Here is a 19,357-nt window from a genome sequence, read left to right as displayed (position 1 = left end):
AAGCAGGGTCAGGGTACTGGTGGGCATACAAACAGTAGTGATGAGATGTTTGTCTTGGTTTCCCTTAACTGAGACAATGCGAAACCACCTGTGGTTGGTCTAACACCAGCTAGCAGCCAAAAGCCTCTACATTAAACTGTAAGCATGATCCGAGCTAGGCTAAGAAGTTCAAACATGGTGGACATACCCACTGATCTTTTGTGGCCTTCGTTTTTGGAACTCTAGTTCATCCACTGTCCATACTGCCCCTTTAACGTTTTCTACTCGCACAAAACACTTGTGAAGACTAAGATTATGACGCACTGCATTCTGCAGCAAGTATAAAAGAGAAAACATTCAAAAACCTTCTATGAGAAAATGCTCATCATTGTCCAAGAACAGCAGCACAGTCAGCTTGACAGTTCTCATTTTGCAATGTTAAGCCCCTTTCCCCTCCCCGCACCCGCTCGCTTTCCCCGTCTCTTTACATCTTATTTTGCAAAGACAAAATAAATACGAAAGCTTAAACCCAAGATTAAAAATTCAAGTTATTCTTATCAATTATCCCCAGTGTGACTGAGAACAGCCATCATTTTAAGCATGCACATTGTAGAATACAGCACATTTCATACACAACACAAGAGGAACATTGCTTAGACGTTTTCAAAACAAATATATACGCTCTGCAAAGAGAATTTTCTCCCTTCCTGGAAAAGAAAGCAGTTAGAAAGAACAGAAAGGATTTCATGTAAGTACAGACGGCTGGATTTAGCAGCGAGGCACTGGAGCGGGTGTTGCTGCGGTTTCCCACAGCTGGGCTAATGTGAATCAGGTGCTGAACCTCCCTCCACACCCACGGCACGGACCAGGGCCTCGGCAGCACCCCACCGTCCGTCCGGCACCGACTCCTGCCTCCACGGCTTGCTCTTATATGGAAGTTGGCTCCTATTTCTGGCAGACTACTGTAGTGACTGATCTGAGCCTCTGCCAAGTGAAAACATGAGGAGGGCTCTCCGAAACAAAGTGATAATATCCCCACAGTTCATCATGCCACGCTCATGGCATCCGATGCCTGGACGTCTGTCCTGCATCAGGAAGGATGAGCCCAGCCAACCCCTTCAACATGCTGAGGCTGGACACAATGAGACACCTCAGTATGTCACTGCAGGCTGCTGGCTTTTCCATCCCTGCTCCCTCTGAGATGGTGATGAGAGCCTTGTTATTCCTCAAATTGAGTGCCATGCTCCTTCCCTGCTTCAGGAGTTTTTTGAGCAAATACCCTACTGCAATGGTTGGACTTGATGATCTTAAAGGATTTTTTCCACCTAAATGACTCTATGATTCTACAAAGCCATTGTTCATGGAATTTGTACATGGAGCTTGTCCCCAGCACTGCTTGGGAAACCAGGAAAACAGAAGAAGCCATTTGCGGAAAATCTGCAGGCGAACAAACTCCATTCTCACTGGCACCATTGATTCAGTCAATCTGGTTGACTCGTTAGCAGGCATAAAGCCAGCCAAACACATGGCCTGGGTCTAGGAAACCAGGAGACGACAATTTTTTTCCTTCCGACATCATCATCATCCTTTTTTTCATGAACATGGGGACTGGATGGTGAAAGGCAGCTCTAATCATGAATGTCTAAATCACTGTGCAAACAAAGGGTATGCACAGAGCATTTGTCATGGAAATTAGGAGGCGGTGGTGTGTGTGCTGGGAGGGGAAGGCAAAGAGTCTTCTCCTCCAATTCTCTGCCATGGCAAGTGCAGTCTTCACACTTCCACCCCAATACGGGTGGAAGATTTGGGTTTTGAACTGCCTTTGCTCAGCAGATGCTTGAGTGCATCTCCTCTGGCTGTAGGTGCCCAATCCAGGCAGTTCGGCTTTTCCACACTGATCTGCTTCTGAACTGGTGGAAAAATAAACCTTGAATATGCTTTCCCTCTCAGCAAGGCAGAAAATCTAGCAGAAAATCAACCTGTCCATCAGAGCTGCTTCCTTCTGCTCTTACTTTCTTCTGTTCTTATTTTTTAATGATATTTTTTTTTCCCTCCCACCTCTTCCAGATTTCACTACTGTTGACATTTTTGGCAAAATCTCTGATTTTGAGGTGGAGGAAAAACATGTAAACGCCCCACACCTTACGAGCTAAAATCAGCCAGCTCAGCAACTGCTGGTGGGTGCTGCACTAGTGCAACCCGACACAGGGCTGCTGGCCCACATCTGGGTAACTCAGGCAGTTTCCTGTGAAAATGGGAACACTGTCAAGTCTGGAGCAAAATGTAAGAATAATAACACTATTTCCCCCAGTGAAAACTGATCTTGTGGTTCATACAGCAGTTGATCAAACACACACGGCAAAGCTCAGCGAAGGGAGTCCTCGGAGTTTGTAAATAGTCTCTAAATACAGGGTTGAGCAGAAATATTTGTGTTCTCCTTTAAATGAATTTAATGTTGGAGAAATACTTTACAGTCTGTTCTTGTTCTCTTGAAGTCCATGTGCAATTGATGGTTAAGGTTGCAGGATCGGGCTCTTGATATGTTGAAACAGACGAGTGTTTACAAGACATCCACGAAGTGTTGCCCTCACTTCCTATTTTCCATGTGATCCCTTATTTAAGGAATTCATGCCAGAAAGAAATTGTTGTGTTTCCCCTGCCTCTGGATACTTGCTATCTAACAGTTTTATTTGAACAATACCCCAACGTGTTGGAGCCACACCTGCAGCCTGTGCCTCATGGCTGTGACTCAGTGCCAGCAAATTACTCCAAAAAATAAAAGCAAACAGACATTGCCTCTGACCTGTCAGAACCAGTTCACAGTGCTCCCCCAGCAATCAGCTTAACAGAAAAATTAGGAGCTATTATTGTAAGATTATATATTTACCTTGTTAAAAATATTTGTATGCAAGCCACTTTTGCAGAAAAATTACCCTGAACATGCTTGAATGTAGTAAATGAAAGGGTTTGTTATTTTAATAACTGCTCAGGCTCAGCCGTACTGCATTTTGGGAAAGAGGTTCATTTTTTAAAGGTCTTTATTCCTGCACTCTTCTGTGTTTTTGAAATAGGGCTCAGGGAAGCCTTCCCTCACCAAACCCTGACCCAAACGCCCCCTAAGCATTAGCTGAAGGTGAGCGCAAATCAGCACATATATATTCAAATTATTCTGATTCTGCAATTAGCCCCTTGTGCTCGTTCTGCGCCCCGTGGGCTTCCCATCATGCCAATCCAGGGCTGCATTTTCATCCCTGCTGTTCCTGAAGGCTGGCAGAAATCTGAGCAGTCTCCAGCACAAAAACCTGCATTACTCCTAACAGTTGTCAATTTTGCTGGTGCTGCTGGATCTGGGGTGAAGTTTTCCTTTTCCCTGTTACAGGAAACAGGACCTGGACACCTGCAGAAAGTCAAGGTGTCCAAGGAGGGATCTCCCCAGGACACACCCTGCCCTTCTTCAAGCCTGAGGATCTGTAGCTCAGCCTCTTTGCTCCTCTTCTCTATCTGCATGTGGCTTCTGGGACTGGATTTTATGGGATGCAAAAAGCTAATTCCCAAAACTAGCCTCACAGGAGATACAGCCAGGGCTGCCTGCTGCCTTCTTCCACTCCTCCCTCCACTTCCCTTTGCTGCTGGAACTAAATAGGATTTTTACTTTAGCACCCACACCTGCAGCTGCTGAAAGTCCTACTGGAACCACTCCAGCAGCAAAAGACAGGCAGGTCTAAAAGGATCTTAAATCAGGGAAAGTTAATTTCCTTTCTGGATAGTAAGGAAGCTGCAAAGTGAAACACTGCTCATGTTTTCCAACTACAGGGAAGAATCAAAGCAGCAATCACAGAAACTTTTCCTGAACTTAAGAGCTTCTAGACCAAGTTTGAATATGTACAAAATTGAGCTGGGATCTGAATTAAAAGCAAACCATGCCACTAAAAACCAAGCTAACTTCCAAGGACCATTTTTAGCTCCATCCTCTGAAGGAATTAATCCTAAATGCAGGCTGAGACAGGGAAAACAGAAAGAGCTGATGGGACAGCATGTATGGGACCTATTCATCCTACCTGGTCATTTGAAGTTGTCTGAGAGGAAGAGAGCTGTCTAGATTAAGAGGGGTCCAAGTACCAGGGTGCAAGTTTTACAGTGATGCAAGATCCTGTTATTTGATTCATTCATTAGTAATTGCACTGGATTCAGAAGCCAATGTGGATATTAAAGTGCTATATATAAGGGAAAGAGTGGCCCCTCCAAAATATAAAATTAACTCCCCAAACCTTTTACCTAACAATATCTGTGGTAGTGATGGAAAGAAACTGAAGTGCCAAAACCCAAGTTTATTTCTGTTAAAGACATTTCTTATTGTGGAGTTTGCTTCTTGCATATTACATTCAATAAGCTTCTGCTGTGTGATTAAAAAAAAAAACAGAGAGGAAGGTTGTAACAGAGCTGTATATGTAGTTATGAGTCAACTGACTGAGGAAAGAAATCCACTGATCTATAGATCCTAGGGAAAAGAAGTGGTTGTTGTGATTACAGCCTGCATAACTAAAAAGACAAACAGTATATCTTCTACTGACACAAGAACTTTTTTTTTTACTTTTTTTTTCCCCTTTTCTAATACGTTCCAGCTGAAGGGCTTGAGTTTCCCTGCTCGTAGCAACCACACAGAGGAACTCGTGGCATAATCACAGAACATAAAAGCCAATAATGGGGATTCAATTAGTGGTTTTCAAAGGCAGAAGAATTTTTCTGCCAAATATCGAATTGTTCCTGCAGATAAGGCACCCAGCGAGTGTCAAAACTGCCGATCTAAATTTTCATGTCCACATGTCGGTACAATTTGTTATGTCATCAGCAGTGCCTGTTCTGTACGTGGCAGACAGCAAAGGCAAGAGGCAGAGGTGGGTTCGGGCTTACCTTCCACGTCGCCGCGTTGCGTCGGAAGTAAGCGAACATTCGCGTGAACCAGTTGTAGATTTCATTTAGTGTTAGCTGTTTTTCGGGAGATTCCAGGATGGCCTTGTGAAGCAAAGCGATTGCAAGATCAGTTACGAGCACGCCAGTACAAAATACACTCACAGTTTTACTTCACCCCACACAAAAAGGGAAGAAAAGGAAGAAAGAATGAAAAAGAAGAGATCTGGAGCAAAAAAATCCGAAGGAGGGTTTTCACAATATGAACTAAGATTAATGGCTGTATTTAACAGTTCAATGGCAAAATTCAAAATGGAATTATCTAATTGTTTTGAGTTTTTATTTCTGTTTCCTTACAGAAATATTAATTTATTAGTCATTCATAAAGCAGAATCAAAGAGAAATGCAAAACATTTCACTAGCTGATTAAAGCTCAGTAATTATTTAGAGCTCAGATTAATTCTAGGGATCAGAGATTACTGTAGCTTGTGATAATTGACTTGCCATCTTTAAACAGGCTCATTTTCACTGTTGTGTGAAATGAATTTCCTAATAATCACATCGTATTGTAATACTTAATCAAAAGCAATTATGTTATATATTGCAGTTCTAAAAACCCTTATAGTAAAGGTTTGAGCATTTGAGCATGCTTACATACCAAAGGTTTGAAAATCTATTTAATCCAGAGTGTGCACATATAGGGAGGCATTTTTTTTCCTAATCCGAACGCGTGTGTTTGGCTCAGCTTACCTGTCTAATTAAAGATGCATACGTGAATGGTGGTCTAACTTCTGCGTTCTTATAAAATTCTTGGTTCTGGGCAATATCTGCTAAATAAGAGCAGTTGTTCTGTTATCATCACAGCCTGGTGCCACCGGGCCACGGGCAACAGCAAGTGCCCCCATCACACGGGGGGCTGTGCCACCGGAACCCCCTTACCTGAAGAAATGGGGACGTTGTATTTATCCGAGTACCGCCTCCGGATGGGTCCGACGTTGTGCATGCTCGTGGTAGTGATGACTGACGGCCCCTGCGTGACGGGAGTGATGGGCGCAGTCGGGGTGGTGGGAGTATGAGGTAAGCTCTGCGGAGACGCCTCGGACGCGGTCTTGGAAAGCGTGACGCTCGATACCAGATTCAGCTGCGGAGGGAAGGACGAGGGTTTTGTTACAAACAGCGTTTCCGGATAATTAAGGGCTGCGGAGAAAATTCTTCACGTGGAGTGTCCCTCAGTTCGGAGCAGACCCCACAGCCCGAGCGCTTGGCACAAAGTGCTGCTCTAACATCTCCTTTAGGAGACACCAAAGGGAAATAAATATATACATTTCCGAATAGGTTTAAAAAACAGAACAATGTAGCCTGCTGCCAGAAGTACAAATCACGAATTTTTATCCAAACCTTAAAGCAAGATCTCGCACAGTACATAATCGTTTTAATATTTTACTTCAAGTTTCATTGTTTCACAGTCTAAACCCCACACCTCTCTGATTTCCATTCCATCATTATGCATGGCTTCTAATCAGTCTTCTTGGATATTTCATTGAAGGCATAAGGCTTAAAATAAAAGGCAAGACTTTCCTAGGGACGTGCTAGGGAGAAATGCAATATCTCTCTTCAGCATTTGGGCTTTTCTTTTTTTTTTTTTTCCTCCTCTCTGTTCATCCATTTTAAAAGCAAAGCCCAGAGTAGGTTAACACTGGAATAATTTAATTAATCACAGTGCATGAAATACTGTGAGCGTTCAGCCCAGCACAAGTGGCACCACTCTTTCTTTTCCTCCTAGGACCGAAGGCATCAGCATTACCTGCACGAAGCCCAGCCCCACTCATGTGGCACCGTGCCCCAGCAGGCTGTAAAACACACCTGCCCCCAGGATTGGGTATCAAACCCAGCTCCAACCAGAGTGTTTTCGATACACAACCCTATTTATATAACCAGCATCCACATTCCTCCCCGACCCTTTCTTTTTGCCCTACAACGTCCTTTGAAAGACGACGCTCAGTCTCAATAGGTCACTCCTGCTGAAGTATTTTAAACAAACAATCCTATCCCTTAACTACAACATCAGAGAAGAAGACTGAGAAAAGGGCTCTTTGACTACTTTCACATTTCCTTCCCTTAGGCAGTTTTGCAAATAATATTGGTGAAATCCTGACCTCATTGAAGTTGGTAGCAAAATTCCTACTGAATTTAACAGGGCCAGAATTTTACAACTTTTGTTCGTGATTAAAATTCCTCTTTTGCAGGACATTAAACCTTCAGAGATGAAGGCAAGGCACACGATGCAGCTATGCCCCCAAATATCTCATGTTTATCCATAAGGCACTGTATTAATTTTCCTCGTATGAAAGTACCCAGATAAGAAAACTCCTATTAGCAGCCCTCATACAAGTTAATAGCCACAAATAACGTTTCTTTATAAAAATAATAGGATTTATCCAAAACAAAGGTAGTGGAAAATAAAGAGCTGTAGCATTACAGAGAGGATACCAACGCAAAAAGCCCATCACCCACAGAAAGGGTGCAACTGAGGGAATATAAATTGTGATTGCTTTTCCCTCCCGATGGTGAGAAGGAGTGAGCTGAGGGAAGCTGGACACAAACACCCAGCACAGGCTGGTGCCACAGGGCTGCAATGGTGCTCCAAGGGCGGGAGGTGGTGAGCAGCAGACCTGCAAACATTCTGTGCAGGTGCTTACAAACAACTCGCCTTCCAGTGGGAAATACTTAACACTTTGTGGCAAAGCCACAGAGTGTGAAGCCAGAGAGGGATGATGGTGGCTAAATACAGGTATCGATTTCCCAGAGTCCTATTCTGGTCTGAACCACTACCTGCAGCCTGGAGCTGAGCTCACCTGTTTAAAACCTCATGGTGCCAGGCACTGCCACCACATGCTGCCCAGTCCGCTCATTGACTGGCATGATTTAAGGACACTGATTAGGGACATACAGATAGTAATGTCTCCCTGTTATCCATCTATCCATCTATTACATATGATAAAAGGACCAGTGATGATAATAATAGTGCAACTGACAGGTCTCACCATGAAATTAAATCTACTGCATTTTATCTCAGTTTCTAAATGGACATTTTAACAGTCCAATAACTGCGAGGAAATCTGCATCAATTTTAAGTGCCCTTCTCAGCGCAGGCTCAGCAGCCGGGCCCTCCTGTTGGAAAGATCACTGCTCCTGCTTCATCATTACGGCTCCAACTACTCCATTTCAAAAGAGTCCCCTTCCTTTTTCAGCATGTAAAAACTTAACATTTAATCTGTTTCTACTAGGGAACTGTGAGAAAGGATCCACAAAGGTCAGTGTTCCCTGCTTAAAGAATCTGAATCAAGTTAAATTTCTTTAGGCTTTTCAGCGTAGGTAGCGACGAGGAATAAACACAGAAGAGGACGAGCAAAGGGGGGGGGCTTTAACAGGCTTGACAAATGACACTGTGATTCACACCCACTGCTGGGCTGCCACTAATAAGCTACAGAGGAAGCAGCCAATCTCAGCTAATTACCAGATAAAATTGTATTGTAAGGACTCTAATTAGGAGATGCTTATGGAGGTGATCTAATGATTAAACGCTGCATCCAAGTGACCCCACCATCAATGTGCAGTGGTGCAAGATGTCACCGGAATATTTTGTAGAAACAGTAATTTTATTTCAAGGAGGGGAGGCAGTAATATTTGTAATAATGGCTATGAGGTAAACTAATTAAAAGACAGTTCCTAAAGGAAGACTGTGGCTTTGAGCAGCTGTGGCCGTTCCAAAACAAAGTGCCAAATCTCAACAGAGGAGCTGCAGTCAAGTGGAAAATTTCTGCCTGACCTCTGCTCTCGCTATTAATTTGCAGGAAACCTAATGACACATATACATATTCCCACAAAATTGTTCTAATTGCTAATTTGCCAAAGGAGCCCAGTTTCCAAATTAAACATGACTGCAGTCTGTGAGGAAAGAGAGAACAAAAAGCTGGAACGCAGCGAGTCTGCCGCGTTTCACCTCCGACGACCATTTGTGAGCCTGAACCAACAAGTTAATGAAACACGACCTTGTCCATTGCTAGCAAAGTTTTTCCTTTTTCCGTGTTTTATTTGATGACATGCTCCTCTTCCAGCTGGGTTCCCCAAACCCGAGCCAGGGTAAGGGAGGAGAGGGCTGCGCTCCCTCCGCAGCCTTCACTGCTGCTTTCTTTGTTGCATCGATAGCGCCAAGGCTGAAAAATCGGTTGTGAATTAGAGCAGAATAACAAATTATGAATGGTGTTGGTTTTGTTGCCATCTTGAATTATTAATCTGAATGGTAAACTATTAAATCTTAATATTGGCGTCAATTAGAAACGTGGAAATGGCCATGGATGACTGTGCAGGGCAAAGATCAGGGAGGGACTGGGCTGGGAGGGTTTCTTTTCCTGATGGAAACTCGACACGGTTTCTCCCTGTTTGCATTTGCTATTTAAAAACAAGTTACTATGATTAGAAAAGTTGTTCGAGTTGGTATTTTGTACACAGCCTGTTTCCCATATACCGTAATTTTTGGATGAGGTATCGCTGCTGGCAGAGGGAAGGGAGCCCGAGTCACAGAGTGAGAACTTCAACATTCAAGTGTTCTTGCACTGCAGCAAGACACAACGTGGGTGCTCTCTGAGTACACCCTTGCACCAAGGAGTTAAATGTTTTTGTAATGTTTGTACTGGGGATGGGGGGAAGGGAGGATTTCTTCCAGCCTTCAAAAAAAAATCCAACAAAAAATAAGAAGGAAAAAAACCAACGGAAAACCCACCAAGGCCCACAACAGTTTCAGGTCCTAAAATTCTGCAAATTCAATCACTGAACCTTGTTGGTTCCTTCGTTCAGTTTTGGTTTTTGAGAATATTTCCTCATACTGTTTTGACTTCATCATAAATGCAGTAATTGTTTCAGCGTTCAATATCCTGCTTAGGATTTTATTATTAACCTTCCCTTTCAAGAAACAGTCATGTCTTCCTATTAAAGGTGAAAACTGAGTCATTTTCTTTTTTCTTTAGGTATAAACAAGACACAGAGGCAACCCTCTCCTTCACTCTGTAAAATAGATTTCCAGTAAGTGGCTCTCCCACTAGGGCTAAGTCTGATTTTTTTTTTGTGTAAACATTTTACATGACAATAGTGGCTGCACATAAAAATAGCCCTCAAACTCTTTTAAAAGAAGAAATATATATATATATATATGTTTCTAAGTGTCACGGTGGGGCCATACCCACTGCTGCAGGGCAGTGACTCCTCTGTGATGGAAGCTGCTGCTCTGGACCCAACTGGAGCTGAGGATTTATCTGCACTGAGTTCCTGGGACTGAAATACTCTGGAGCAGAAACTCATTTTCTTAACACCAAGGGCGAGAGAGAAAGTGAATACTCGGCCTAAAACTTAGTTCAATGCTGTGTCTTCCTCTCCCTGTTTCAGCCTGGACACATTAGTGTATTGGATGCAGAGCCTGGCAGGCAGCAATCACTTAGCAGGTGTTGTTATTGGCAGAAATACTAAGGAAACTGAAGCTGAGGAGAGAGACTTAATGAAAACCAGTATATAAAAACAGCTTTTGTTGTGCTTGAGAATCTCTCTTTATTGCTGCGTATCGTTATTTTTTCAAACTATAAAGTACGGCTACAGCAGCTAAAATGCTCAGTCATTACCTCAACAGTTAAAAGACTCTTTTTTTTTTAATGCTTTGTTATTACAGTTGCTAAAAACAGTATTTCAAAACAATCATAACTGCTATGGTTAAGGGGAAAAAAAGGTACATTAAAGAAGGGATATCTAGCAGTGCATCTTATTTAAAGTGCCAAAGTGTCTTTAAAAGTTTTCTATTTTTAAAAGATGGTTATAGCACCTAGTATGAAGAATTACTTGTTGGTTGATGCTTTTTCCTTCTCCCTCCCTTCCTATGAACTTCGACATAAGTTAATCCTCCCAAAAGAAAGCACATTTCCATTTGAACCTATTATGCTGATGGCTAACACCGATGAAAAGAGCATGTCGGGGAAGGTTTCTTAATAGCAAAACCAGGGTGACAATTCTTGAGAAATTGTTGTTCCGGCTTTTGTGTTGTGGTTTTGGTTTTTTTACCTTGAAAAAAATTCACCTCACCGGAACACGTCACAGCATATTCTGTCTCAGACAGCTTTGTTCTCACTAGAGTCAGGCCTTTAGTCCCACCAAAACAACACGTGTAGCACAAAGAGGAACAACTTTGCCTGCCCTGAGTGTTAAGTTGTGAGATTCCTCAATTTTTTTTTAAAGTGCTGCCATTGAGCATTTTCATTATAAAGCTGGGCATCTTTAAAGGTCGTCCTGAGCACTGCCCCAGCTCCTGGAGTGTTCTTCCTCCACACCCTCTCCTCCCTGCCCAGAAGCCCCTTGGGAGCAGCACACCAGGCACAGACAGCGACCTCCCCGCCCAGGTACCCATCTGCCAGGGATGTGGGCCATCTACCACCACACTACATAGGAAGGTGCTTGAATCTCATCAGCTTCAGTAGGTCTAGAGAACTTTAATGAACAGATATTTGGATGGGCTAAAATGCAGGGGCCACTCCACCACCCTTAAGCTCAATATTACTGCAACAAGCTAAAGCCACCCAAAGGTGGGTATGAGATGGATGGACATGGCTAAACCAGACAAGCAACCCTTACCCAAAGCTGGGTTGGGTTTTGAACTGATGCACAACCATCAAGAACTTGGTTGTGGTCCAACTGGTCCAACACCACCCACTCAGCTACTGCCCAGAGCCCAAAAGGCAAATAAATATGGTACCACTGGTCAGTGTGGATTACACATGGCATGTGGTTAACACAGACACCCATATAACCTGCCAGTAGCAAAATAGTTTAAAACAAGCATTAAGATCCTTTAAGTAGAATAAAAACATTTCCTCAGTCATGAAAAGGCTGTAATTTTAAATCCCAATTCACTGCTATGTTTGGATTCACAGCCGCCTTTTCCTTTAAAATCACCAAAGCACCGTAATATTTTAGTTCTAACATACACCTTGCATTAGTTATGTTGGCAGAAAAAAAATTAATTACTGGATGTAAAGACTACTTTGCAGTGCAATAATGGTCATCAGATCTTTTTACCAAAGTCCTATCCCACTGAGTTAAAAGGATGAGGGTCTAACAGAGTCTATGCAATGCCTGTGTATTTTTTTCACTAGGAAAGCACAATTTATGCAAAACACTATACTTCTACATTTTATAATTAATTTTCAAATGCTTCACCTATACATATTTTAATAATTTCTGATTTATCAGATGGTATCTATAATAAATTTTTCTATATTTCAATAAATGAAAAGAAGGCAGTTTCAATCCAACAACAGAGTGCCACACAATATAGGCCTGTCAGGCACCAATTTTTACTTCTAACATGTAAGTTAAAGGATAAGGAATTTATAATGCTGCCTGTGAACGAAACCACTTTTCATACACAAATGTGATCTTTTTTTTTCCAAAGGGTAATACAACAGTACATTTACATAAACTAATCCAAACAATCTATGTATTTGACAATGGCAAACCTCACACAGACTGCCTATTGTTGGTTTACATCTTGGAGTTCTTTATGTTGGCTTGTAACACTGCTCTAGCTGTCAAAGGTTTGACTTGGACTCTAAATAAATGGTTATAGAAGTGCTGTGCAGCGATATTGGACTTCTTTGCAAAAGAAAACCTGCTGTGTATGAATTCAAAAGCTATTAATTTTTCAGTCAAAAATATTCATGCCTATTTCTTTTAATAAAGAAACACTGTGCTGAGCAACTGAGAGATAATGTTGACTAGTGGTACAGAATTTTCAATAGAGCAGTTAAAAATAAATTTAGTAGGAGGTCCCCAACAAAGCTATAATTTTCCAGAATGTAAAACATTTTTAACACTAATCAAGACAGCCCTTTTCCCCCTGCGTTCAAGGTTTTTTTTCCGCTGCTTTTCCCTGTTTATTAGCTGTTAACAGTAATCTTCATGGCGACACCGCCTGGTATCTCCGTAGCCTACAAGCCCCGCCAAAGCTTCCTGCCCTCCGCGGCCGCGCATCGGTCACGAGCTGCCTTTGCCAAACCCCGCTCGCCTTCTGACGATTTCCTCCCTTCGGTTTGTAATCCCTCCTCCTGAGGGGCACCGCTGTTATGGAAGGCCTCAAGGCAGAGTGCTTTGAGACTCCCAGATTATTCCGCTGTTTTAATTTTTAATCCGGTAAGAGCTATAGAAACCAAACCTCCTCCCCGTTCTGTTGGGTCTACGCACTTTGCCAACAATGCGCTGAAGTATTTGCATTCAGGCTGAGATGGATGTGAGGAACTGGAAGAATGCTATTTTTATAGACACTGTCAGTAGATTCCACTCTAGAGGGCTGGTGTCCACTGGATCAGGCAATTTTAGACATCTCTACAGTTTAAATGGAAGGGTTTATATGTACCACTCAACTCTCTCCAAAAAGGCAAGGAAATTTCCCGTTGACTTTGACATCTGCTCCAGTGTTGCTGAATAGCCTGCAATTTTCTGTCTAGTAGCCTCCCTATGCACTTCTGCAACCATTTATTTCCAACTACATGGAAACTGAGAAATCCTTTTCTAGTAAAAATGTGTGCGCAAAGTGTTTAATGATTTTATGTTCTCTATCTCTGTAATGTGTTCTGTTTCAGACATTAATTTTGTCTACCAACTGCATCTTGGCAGGCTACCATATTTGCTGGGTTAATAGTCTGACTCCTTTTTATTTCTATCACCATAAATCATACATATATGGGTGTGTGTTTGCTTTATTTATAGAAAAAAAATCAGTCAAAACAGATAAACCAATACTTTGTCATTATGCTGCATCATTGCATATTGATTAAAATTGCTGGTACTAACTATAGATTGTCAACGCTCAATTAATTTTCACACAATGACTCAAAGCAAAATCAAATAAAGCCAGTGTACCTTTAAATCTTACAAATCTTAAAATCAAGAAGCAAAGCACTCTCTCCATTTTGAATAATCATTGGAAGCTCCAAGGAACAGCATTAAGAGGTTGGGAGAAAACAACACCTGAAGAAGAGTCATTTCAGCCAAGGAAGGAGATGGGGGGTTTGCGTGGGTTTGAGGGTATCCAGGAGTTTTCTTGGGCTGCAAAGCCATTTACTTCCCCTGCTTCCCCTTTTTCAAAGAGCAATCTGGGGTGGAGAAGGTTTCACTTCTCAGTTTCAACAGTATAAAACCTGATACTGGGTAACTGTGATTATCATCAAAATGTGCAGGGAGAAAGCAAAATAAATATACTAAATATAATTTAATTACAACTCCTTCCTAACACTTCCTAAGATTTCATCCCAGTCAGACTGATGCAAAGTGACTCACAGGCTAGTACATGAGGCCAGAAAAAAGCCCAGTGCATCAGCTTTAGAACAAAATTTGACTTTGAAACTCCCTGAAGAGAGAGGGATGACAAAACTCAACTGCACATCTCCTCCCCTCACCCGGCTCTGGAGTGGGCCAGACTCCAGTGGGGAACAGGAAAGAGAGGTCTGTTGTGAGGGTTGTTTTTTGTTTTCGGCACGAGTTTGTACTTACGGGCTGAGGGGTGGCTTTTGGTTCAGTTGACTTCACATGCAGGTGTGTCATCATGGCTTGCAGGCGCTCTTTATCTTTTGCAAGCTGAAAGGAGAGAGAAAAAAAATACCCTCTGTTACTCGCACAAATAAAACCCAGCCTCTGCTTATTCCTAATTAAACAGCTGGCACCGAGGCATGAGACAGAAGAGTTTTATTGCTGAGTAGTTTGGAAATTGTATATGGCCTATTCGTGAGGTAAAGCTAACGTGCGGTGCTGGGTGTCACTATTTCCCAAAGCAAAATGCATTAGCCCTCGAGTGAGAAGAGCTAGACCTGCTGGCACCAAGAGCTTCACTCCAGCCCTGACAGCTAAAAGACAACAGTGAATCATGTTTATTAACCAGCCCCACTCCAGCTCAGGAGGCGCAGCAGAAAGCAAGCAGGGCAGTGGCTCCAGGATGCATTTTCCTCCTTTCAGACCAGAAAACAAGCAGCACAGATGGGCTGTGGCTTTACGTCATCTACAGGCTTTGTGGCACATGCAGCAAGCGCAGACAGTGGTGGTTAAACCACACGAGGCAGCTCTGTGGGGGCTCATCAGGCAGCATCAGCTCCAAAAGCACCTGGATTTTACTCGAGAAGGTGACAGAGACCTTGGCAGGTCACCCTGGGAAGCCAAGTTGGGACCTCAGCAGGGGCACCCCAAGCGAGTGGCAGGTCCTGCTCTGGGAGCTGCCAGCATCCCTCTGGCATAATCCTGAGGGCAGTGGGGTGGAAAAGGCTGAAAGCAGGAGGAATCACCCCAGAGCACTCATCCTGGGGCACCCAATGCCACAGGACCAATGTTTTTGCCCTTTCTCATCGGTCAGTTCAGGCCCAAGAGCTGGGGCAAAGCTCTTGGTCTAGATGCCTCTTGCATTTTATGGTTGAGATCCACACCAGGCCACAGCTGGAGTCCTGGGATCTCTGCAGGCATCCATAGCCAGGTCAGCTTCCCAATGCATTTCAGTGCACTGGATAGATACGAAATTTCATTATTTTTGGAAACAAGGAATTTTTTGAATGTGTGAATATGACTTTTTCCAGCCGCTCTTCAAAAAAACTACAGCGGAAAGATATTAAGAATACTACTAATGAAAATTGAGTGCTATTAATCTGCATGCCCAACATAAAGGTTCCTGCTTCCAACAGGACTTGGATCAGGTTCTTACAAATGACAATTTTTGCAGAGCTGAGTTTTTTCTTTAGACAAGCCAGATTCCTGGTGCCAAAAGGAGAACTGCGCTTGCATTCCAGTAAAACTTTAAACAACCTGCCCACCTTATCATCGTCATCTGTTTGTAGCAGTAAAGTTGGGCTAAGTGTACATAAAAGGAAAATTGGTCATAAATCCCCATTCATAACCTTATGGTCAAGGTTGTCCTGCTCTTCTCAAGGCAAGGGGTTTCTGAGAGTGCCAGGAAGGCATCATGATGGGATAAAACTCAGCACGTGAGTTTCCAAAACAGGAATTAAATAAAGGAAAAAATGGTGTCACCACTGCACGTTCTGGAAACGCAAAAGCAAAAATCACCAGGCTTTTCAAATGGCTGCTCTTTTCTTGGTCAAAAACCTCAAAGGCAAGAGAGAAAACCTGGCACCTACGGCAGATCTCCTGCAATCTCATCACAGATCTGCGTTGGCCCCCTCACAGAAGAGTCGAATGGCAGTGATGGGCTCTTATTGAAGCGCTGCAGAGAAAGTTCTCCCTCTGAGAGTCCTCCAAGGACCTCTCCAGAGGAAGGAGAGGGCTCACCCCTCAGCTGCCATGCTTCACACAAAACAAGTGAAGCCAAGAAATAGTTGTGCTCTCCGTGCAGCTCTGTTGTGCAATCCCTCATTCCTCACAGTCGCCGGGCACACGGGCTGCTTGGCGGGGTCATCTGTGCATTAAATTTTGGTCCGCAGGCTACTGCAGAAGAACAACATCTCGTAGCCAAAATAAACAAAAGGCAGGCACCTGAGAGCTTCCTGCCAGCCCCGGCACGGCGGCAGGAGGGGACGGCACCCGGGCAGCACAGGGCACACCCTGCCGCGCTTCCTGCGGCCCCCGCGGCGAGGGGGAGCGGGGAGAGGGGCACCCCCCTCCCCACCGCCGGGGTCCTTGTTTGTAGTGTTTTCACTCATCGTCTCAGCAATGCTTTTAACGCCGAAACTGGTGGATGGAGGTTATTAAAGATCCTCTCGACATTTCAGGCAGACACACGCTAGCATTTTGTCATAGTCTAGGAATTCAAACACTCACCCAGTTAGGCAGGAGTTTAAATTATGAAAAATAGAGGTCTCTCGGTTTCAAAGCACTGAAGAGAAGTTAAAAAATCTGAAGAATTTCTTTAAACTGTTTTTCCCTTAGGTCAGGAAGCACTAGTGATATAAAACTAGAGTGTCACTAGTAGCCTCTCTGGTCAGTGGGGTCATACTAAAGAAGCCACGAGGGCTTGCCTGGCCACTGGTGGGAGCAAATTCTCACTGTGGCACCCACTGGAGTGCAGATGGTCCAGAAACGGGGATTATTAGTCAACAAGCAGGAAAATGCTCTCGGTCAACTGATAGTGTTGTTCAGCAAGGACAGTTCTGACATGGATGTAAGGATCTGCTCTGTACAGGGCGTATGAGGAAAATAATATAGTCCCATCTGAAGCCTCTTTCTTTTTTCCTGTATCCATTTGGAAAGCTCTGCACGGTGGGAGTTCTCAGATGGCCACCCAGTTCTCCATGATAAGCCTGGTTTTGTGAGGTTTCCCTCACCTCTGGGGGTACAAGCATGATGCAGGTGCCCAACTGGGGTTCAACAGAAAACACACCCAGAGCAAGGTAATAAGCTTTGTGAGCTTGGATGCCAAGACACAAACCTTGTCCTGGAGAGGTTAAATCCTAAAACTACACCAGTAGGAAAGCTAGGAGAGGAAAGCACAGAAAGCACAGGCCAGAATGGGCTCAAGGCAACAGGGTGATCAAGGAACCAGAGAAAAGGCATTAGAGACTTAGATGATGGAGAAATTGCACAGGAGGAAAAACAGATGGAAAATAATGGCAAGAAGCAGAAATGGGAAAATGAGCATGAGGGCATTCAACAGGAGCACAGTAACATCAAAAGGGGAGAGCACTTCAGCAGCAGGATTTTGGACAGACCAAGGACAGAGGAGAAGGAAGCCACTCCTGGGCGATGCAAGAGGCAGCCAAGACACAGCCCTCCCATTCCATGCCTAGTTAGGTTGTGCACTATAAAGGTTTAGGATCCACTTGCCAAGAGTGTCAATGGATGCTGTAAGAAAGCAGGCCCAAGCAGTGTTTTCACTGCAATGAAAATGGCCAGCTTCTTAATTTTGTCCCATTGCAAGACATTTCTCTAAACTTATCATAGCCTTGTTGCTATCCTGAAATGTTTTCCCACTCAAAGGTGGTGTTGCAAAATGGATGTTCTATTCCAGCTAAGAACTAGTTAGGGATAGGAATATGTTCCTGTGTTTGTGTTTTACCCAGCAGCCCAATTCTCACTATTTATAACAGCAACAAATGATCATGTCAAGATGGTTTAAACAAAGTGAAATATGAGAAGATCTCTACCTTGTCTGTGATTTTTTAAGTATGTTTGTGATGGAAATGCTGAGACCCAACTTCAAGATTTTTGCAAAGGGCATTTGTAATCAAACACAAAATAGATCTGACCTGTTTCTTTCCAAAATTTTGATTAAAAATTACTTTCTTTAAAAGATATTACACTTAACTCTGTCTGTAACACTGATAAAACTATTGTGCATAAAATAAATAAGAGCATAAAGAAAAAAAAAGGAAAAGGTTTGCATTTGGGTCCATCACACTCAAAACCTGAAGTGTGCCTGTCAGGTGGAATGAATTTGTTTTGATGTGTATGCATGAAATGGTGTGATATGTAGATCCTGCCATGGTCCTGGAGTCTGAACAGTAGGTGATACTTCACAGCTCCACTGTAAGGCACAGCTGCTCACCAGTGCTGAGCACTGTGGGTCACTGGGAGAGGCTATGGCTCCCTTTTGTATCTAACTCACACAACTCAGCCTCCACAGGGCTTGGGGAGCATCATCGTCTTCGTGATGCTCCACTATGTGAGGTCAGTGGTCTTCAGACCATGTCACTGAACACCTCACTGTTGGGCCAGACTTTTGGTTTTATTATGGTTCTGTGCAAAAACAGGTTACAGCCACACAAACTAGGTACTGGAGGACAAATCCCTGAATGTATTTAGACAGGGTATTTTTAAACTATCACAGGACTGGTACACGGGATGAAAAGAGAAGGGAAACAGGGAAGTTACAGGTACATTTCAGAAGTAGGACCACCCTCCTCCTCCACCTGTCCTTGCTGGCCAATACATAGATGGTCTCTGTTATCATCATCCCCTTCTAAATTAGGTCTCCAGTTCATTCTACCTACTGTTCTCAGATTGTCACAAACAAATCCATAACTTTTTGGCACTCTTACCCCTTTGAAATTATGGTCTCGTCTTGGGGACCTTATGCTGCCTTCCCTTGCATTGACTCCAAGCTCAGGGGCATTCCCAGCACCAAATGGGTGTGAAGCTGTAACTCTTAGTCATTTACAGCAACTAGCAGAATGCACTGCTGATAAACCTTTCAGAAGTATTGTCAAGGGCTTATGGAGGGGTGGTAACCAAATATCACTGTCCTGTGCAACTGTTAACACAGGGCATCCACCAGTAGTTCCAGGCACAGCCATTCTCAGTGGCTGTGGGAGAGAAGGATTAATGCTTTTCAAGCTGACTGTTACTGAAGAATCTAGATTTACCTTCAGTCTCAATATTACTGCACCTTGGTGAAAGATTATCTCATATCTCAGTTTACCAGGAAGACTGTACATTTTTT

The 19,357-nt window shown here is 43.4% G+C and overlaps 1 protein-coding gene across 21 annotated transcripts in view; it reads right to left on the bottom strand.

The window, feature by feature from the left end:
- The window catches only part of FOXP1 (forkhead box P1), a 380,386-nt gene that overhangs the window by 16,711 nt on the left and 344,318 nt on the right, over window positions 1–19,357 (bottom strand). For 18 of the 21 annotated variants that reach the window (XM_051788661.1, XM_051788668.1, XM_051788662.1 and 15 more), the window contains 5 exons: window positions 14,476–14,559; window positions 5,827–6,028; window positions 5,638–5,717; window positions 4,891–4,992; window positions 188–309 (listed from right to left, as the gene is read on the bottom strand). In XM_051788661.1, the coding sequence (XP_051644621.1) occupies window positions 188–309; window positions 4,891–4,992; window positions 5,638–5,717; window positions 5,827–6,028; window positions 14,476–14,559 (590 nt within the window). The remainder of the gene's footprint in view (window positions 1–187; window positions 310–4,890; window positions 4,993–5,637; window positions 5,718–5,826; window positions 6,029–14,475; window positions 14,560–19,357) is intronic. The other 3 variants (XM_051788677.1, XM_051788679.1, XM_051788680.1) reach the window with 1 other exon arrangement.

The sequence above is a fragment of the Manacus candei genome, unplaced genomic scaffold (genome assembly GCF_025592945.1).
Source record: "Manacus candei isolate 608988 ecotype Guabito, Panama unplaced genomic scaffold, ASM2559294v1 h1tg000025l, whole genome shotgun sequence".
Lineage (NCBI taxonomy): Eukaryota > Metazoa > Chordata > Aves > Passeriformes > Pipridae > Manacus > Manacus candei.
Note: the sequence above shows the minus strand (reverse complement) of the source record. Positions and strands in the feature narration are given on the sequence as shown.